The sequence below is a fragment of the Oncorhynchus nerka genome, linkage group LG24 (assembly GCF_034236695.1).
Source record: "Oncorhynchus nerka isolate Pitt River linkage group LG24, Oner_Uvic_2.0, whole genome shotgun sequence".
Lineage (NCBI taxonomy): Eukaryota > Metazoa > Chordata > Actinopteri > Salmoniformes > Salmonidae > Oncorhynchus > Oncorhynchus nerka.
This window is the reverse complement of record NC_088419.1, coordinates 83320595-83326594: the sequence shown is the minus strand read 5'-3', so window position 1 is coordinate 83326594 and position 6000 is coordinate 83320595. Positions and strand designations below refer to the sequence as shown.

At 43.4% G+C, this 6000-nt stretch overlaps 1 protein-coding gene across 1 annotated transcript in view; it reads left to right on the top strand.

Annotated features, from left to right (window-relative positions):
• The first annotated feature begins 1833 nt into the window (after nucleotides 1-1833).
• ror1 (receptor tyrosine kinase-like orphan receptor 1) overlaps nucleotides 1834-6000 on the top strand; it is a 297767-nt gene continuing 293600 nt past the window's right edge. The window contains exon 1 of the mRNA XM_065009217.1: nucleotides 1834-2293. Within this exon, the coding sequence (XP_064865289.1) occupies nucleotides 2188-2293 (106 nt within the window). The 5' untranslated portion in view covers nucleotides 1834-2187. The remainder of the gene's footprint in view (nucleotides 2294-6000) is intronic.

Genomic DNA, 6000 nt, shown 5'->3' with positions numbered 1-6000 from the left:
TCTCTCTCTATCCCTCCCTATCCCCTTATCCTCCCTTCCTCTCTCTATGTCTCTCTGTCTCTCTCTCTCTATCCCTCCCTATCCCTCTATCCTCCCTTCCTCTCTCTCTGTCTCTCTGTCTCTCTCTATCCCTCCCTATCCCTCTATCCTCCCTTCCTCTCTCTCTCTGTCTCTCTGTCTCTCTCTCTATCCCTCCCTATCCCTCTATCCTCCCTCCCTCCCTTCCTCTCTCTCTCTCTCTTTCTCTCTCTCTCTGTCTCTCTCTCTCTCTCTCTCTCTATCCCTCTATCCTCCCTTCCTCTCTCTGTCTCTCTGTCTCTCTCTCTCTCTCTCTCTCTCTATCCCTCCCTATCCCTCTATCCTCCCTTCCTCTCTCTCATCTATCCTCTCTCTTCCCTTCTTTCCATCTCTAAATTTCTCCCTCTCTCCCTTCATTGCTCTTCAGTTCAATTCAATTACATTCAAAAGGCTTTAATGGCATGTGAATCATATGTTTACATTGCCAAAGCAAGTGAAATAGATAATAAATAAAAGTGAAATAAACAACAAAAAATGAACAGTAAACATTACACTCACACATGTTTCAAAAGAATAGAGACATTTCAAATATCATATGTCTTTGTACAGTGTTATAATCATGTGTAAACAGTTAAAGTACAAAAGGGAAAATAAATAAACATAAATATGGGTTGTATTTACAATGGTGTTTGTTCATCACTGGTTGCCCTTTTTGTGTGGCAACAGGTCACAAATCTTTCCCCCTCTCTCTCCCTTAATCTCCCTTCCCCTGTTCAGAAGAGCATGCATCACTTTCAAATTCATGACAATGAATGAGCTCTATCCTGTAAACTCTACATTAGTTGGCCCTGGATTGAGTGTGTGATGTCTCATTCCACATGTTACCAATTTCAACCTCTTGGCTGTGCTCCAACATTGTGTATGCTGGAATCATTTCTTTAACCAACATCAACCTGCTCATGTCTTTCTAGTGATACAAATATTTTTTGCAATAATCTATTTTTCTGTAGTGAATTGGAACTGCTGATATTATTTACTAAAATGATTAATTGATTGATACACACTTTTGCATGACCTGAAGTAGGCTAGCCTACTTTTACTCCAGCTTTGTTACAGCAATTAGAATAGGTTCTTATGTATGTCTGCTATGCTAGTATAGCCCACCCATATGGGAATTAATAAATTAACTTCAAACACCATACATAGACCGCAATGCATCACGTTTTTCTTGGTGCGATCTGAACACTTTGGTTGCGCAAAGAACTGTGTATTTTCAACACAAGGTGGCGACACATCGAGCACTAATCAGAACCAGATGGCTCGTGCGAGACGAGCCGCTCAGACATACGTTTTGTGAGCGTGCGCTCAGAGCGGGAAAGAAGGCAGTGGGACTCCGGCGGTCAGAGAGAGGAGACAGGGAAAGAAGTCAGTGGGACTCCGGCGGTCAGAGAGAGGAGACAGGGAAAGAAGTCAGTGGGACTCAGAGAGAGGAGACAGGGAAAGAAGACAGTGGGCGGTCAGAGAGAGGAGACAGGGAAAGAAGTCAGTGGGACTCCGGCGGTCAGAGAGAGGAGACAGGGAAAGAAGTCAGTGGGACTCCGGCGGTCAGAGAGAGGAGACAGGGAAAGAAGTCAGTGGGACTCCGGCGGTCAGAGAGAGGAGACAGGGAAAGAAGACAGTGGGACTCCGGCGGTCAGAGAGAGGAGACAGGGAAAGAAGACAGTGGGACTCCGGCGGTCAGAGAGAGGAGACAGGGAAAGAAGACAGTGGGACTCCGGCGGTCAGAGAGAGGAGACAGAGACAGTGGGAGTCAGAGAGAGGAGACAGGGAAAGAAGACAGTGGGACTCCGGCGGTCAGAGAGAGGAGACAGGGAAAGAAGACAGTGGGACTCCGGCGGTCAGAGAGAGGAGACAGGGAAAGAAGACAGTGGGACTCCGGCGGTCAGAGAGAGGAGGCAGGGAAAGAAGACAGTGGGACTCCGGCGGTCAGAGAGAGGAGGCAGGGAAAGAGAGAGAACTTCGTGCGTTCTACTACACACAGTCACAGGATAAGGACGAGTGCGTAGACAGTTATTATAGACATTTTTGTGTGTCTTCTTTTTAAATCAACGTTTGCACGTGAGATTACGGTTGTAGTGGGTGTAAAGGAACTAGAAAAGCATCGGAGGAATGTATCCAGCTCGAGCAACAGTGACCCACCGTCCTCCGAGATGTCAGCTCCACATTATCCGAACCATCGTGCTACTCCTGGCTGTCCTAGAGATGTCTGCGACACGTAAGAATGTGACTTTATTACAGTGTTACAATGTCATATTATCTGAAACACACGCAAATTTGAATGCCATGCATTTTCATATTTGATGCCATTCGTATGGTGATACATAGGCTATTGGTCACTAGCCTATCGATTTATTCGATTGACGTGTCTCTGCAAAATATTTCCTTTCCTCATTTGATTTGTTTCCCCCCCCCGTTAATAAAACAAAATTCAGATGGTTATATGGACATTCAATTCGTTGTTTTCTTGGACTTCGAAATAGGCTACTTGGTTCCACATACTATCTTCATTGATCAAGTATTGATTACCGCCAAGTCGTTTATATTTTAAACAAAGCCAATTGAAACATTGATTTATAATCTCCAGTATATTGAAAAACAAAAGGACTCTTCTTCTCCAGACATGATGAAGAGGATAACTATCTCAGTCCCAGCTGGAGGTCCATTGTGAGTGTCGATCCATTTGTGATTTAAAACAAACTCAGCAATACAATGCTGACTGATGCTGAGAGTAATGAAGTTTTTCGAAAGGGAAGAAAATGTCTTTGTTGGAACAGACTCACTCCGTCAGAAATGTAAGGCTAATCACTGTAGTCAAACAAACAGTAGCCTAGCTAGACTTGTCGTGTGTCTAAAAGTATTGTCTTGCAACGTTGTCTTCTCCAATCTCTATAGGCCTAGTACCTTGTCCTGCACACACTGGCAGTGAGGAAGTTCATTGATATATCATGTTGTTTACATTTCTGTCACAACAGTTGTGATTTCAGGGACATAAAGTGACTTTATAGCTAATAATATCCTTTCACTAAGTCATCACAAAGCCAAACAATCACTCTCCTCCCCACACTTAACCTGTGAAAGGTTATAAACATCCTGTGGCTTTATATAAGCTTTATAACAGCTGTCTAGCGGAGGCAGGTGCCCAGATGGTGTCAAGTAGTTTCCATTAGGGCCCGGAAATTGCCAGGGACCTCACGATATAATACTATCACGATACTTAGGTGCCGATACGATATGTATTGCGATTCTAACGATCCTCGTGATTCTGTATGTGTTGCTATTCAATACTGTGATTTGATGTTGTTCATCATATGTCTGCTGCAGAGGGACAAGAGAGCCAGGACACTAAGAGTGTTGATCAGTCATGGAAATACAAGTGCTAAAAACAAATTGTCCCCCTATTTAAAAAGTGCAGTTACAGCCAACTAACGCAAAAATAATATTGCAATATTGTCAATATGATACATTGTTTCCCCCAGGATTTTTTTCCGTAGCGGTGGCAAAGTTATTGTGGGGGGTGGGGGCTCAGTGGGCATGTGGGCATGGCCAATGGCGTGAACAATTTTAGAGGCCCTCCTCTTGGCCACAGATTTTGCTGTTTTGAAGTTAATTTCCTGCAATTCTACACATGACACATGACATGGGGCTGAGAGAAAATGTGCAGTTTTAAAGCTAATTGTTCTTATGCTATCAGAGTGACTCATTTTAGATTGTCCCCGTCTGTCTAGTTTTTATTTTGGTGGTTGTTAGTTCTCAAAGATGATCTATGAAATACATAGCTCCATTATCCTTTCTATCAGGTTTTAGTAATTTAAAAAATTTAATTTAGTATTATTTTTACTCCCCTTTTTCTCCCCAATTTCATAGTATCCAATTGTTAGTAGTTACTGTCTTGTCTCATCGCTACAACTCCCGTACGGGCTCGGGAGAGACGAAGGTCGAAAGTCATGTGTCCTCCGAAACACAACCAAACCAAGTCGTACTGCTTCTTAACACAGCGAGCATCCAACACTGTGCACCTAGCGACCTGATCAGTGTGCACTGTGCCCGGCCCGACAGGAGTCTCTAGTGCGCGATGAGACAAGGATATCCCTACCGGCCAAACCCTCCCTAACCTGGATGATGCTAGGCCAATTGTGCGTCGCCCAATGGACCTCCCGGTCGCGGCTGGCTGCGACAGAGCCTGGGCTCGAACCCAGAGTCTCTGGTGGCACAGCTAGCACTGCGATGCAGTGCCTTAGACCACTGCGCCACCCGGGAGGCCCCTGGTTTTAGTAATTTAAGTTTTCACTGAAAATGTTTTACTATCCCAGCGGCCCGCCACTGTTAAATGAATATAGGGGAAACACTGCGATACGTTGCAATATATCGTCAAAAATAATATCTGATATGTAACTATCGATTTTATTTCCCCATCACTAGTTTCCACAGTTTAAAAGTTTGGAAGAGACGTGCTGTCATTGGCCAATTTTGGTTTGCCCTCTTGTGAATTGAAATGGATTTTAGTTTGTTACCCAGTTTGTCTATGTGTTATTAATTGCCTGCTAGAGGATGTGTCTAGGTTTGTTTGGATTACAGCAGTCCTCCCTATTGGATTGGTATATTATTTACAAAGGTTGGAGGAGGCAGTAAGGCCATATTCTGACATGCCACTCTCTTAGACTAGTGTCAGGAGCCAGGAATGGTAATCCAAGACACATGACTGGATGAGTTATGTGTTCATCAAATAGGATTTTATGATAGAACAGGAAAAGGGGGGGATCAAACCCTCGTAACCATTTCATATCTCCACTTCTTCAGCAGACTGGAAAAGGGGAGTGGAAAGAAACACATTCTCAATCTGCCATGATACAGAGTCTCTTACATGTCATAACAGTCAGAGGGCTATCAATCATTTGGGTGGAACTGCCTTGGGTACAGATTTCAACAAGACAGAACTGTTGACACTAAAGGCACTTTGCCTCTGAAAAACCCTGTCTGGACTGCAGTCTCTGTCTCTAGCAGGAAGCCTCCTGTCCTCTTCCTCAGCTCTGATAGCTGAGCTCTTAGCCCCCTCTTCTCTCTCTCCTCCTAATGCATGGTACTGTAACTCAGCCATCCATTGCTGTATCTTTAAAAGCCTTCTCAGACGTTCAGGAATGTGAAGGAACTATATGTGTGAAACAGATGTAATGGTTGTAGTGTATGTACATGTGTGTGTGTGTGTGTGTGTGTTTGGGGTGTGTGTGAGTGTATGTATGTGTGTATGTGTGTGTGTGTTTTGTGACAGTTTTGGTCCAGTGTGAAGCATCTGGAAAGATAATAAAGTCACACACCTTCTATGAATCAGTCCTCAGTCATAAATCATACACTTCTCAGCTGGTCCCTCGTTACTTTCAAACAACAGTGTGTAAAACATGTCATGCATTAGCAATTACCTACTTACCTTTTGTTATTCACATCATATGTTTGCCAAGTTTATATGGCTGTATTGCTCAACATGCACCATGTTTTGAAGATGATGTCTTGTCTTGGCTAATTGTTTAAGTGGTGGTTACTTACAGTAATAGATGGCTATACAATTCTTACTCAGTTATTATTTCGTGCAGTGTTACATTAAACGGATGGTCAGATATGAGAAGCAGAAATATGAACTTGAATGCACTATCAGGCATCCATTTTTAATTTAATTTGTTTACCCTCCCCACTGGGCACTCACTGGTTGAATCAACGTTGTTTCTGCATCATTTCAATGAAATTACGTTGAACCAACGTGGAATAGATGTTGAATTGACGTCTGTGCCCAGTGGGTCTCCTCAAGTTGTGGTTGTTGTGTGTTTGGGTTTGTAGTGTAACAACTGGCAGCAGCAGTAGAGCTACTGATTACTTTCATTACTGACTTCCGCTTGTGTTTCCCAGCGCAATGATATCATTAAATCAAATCAA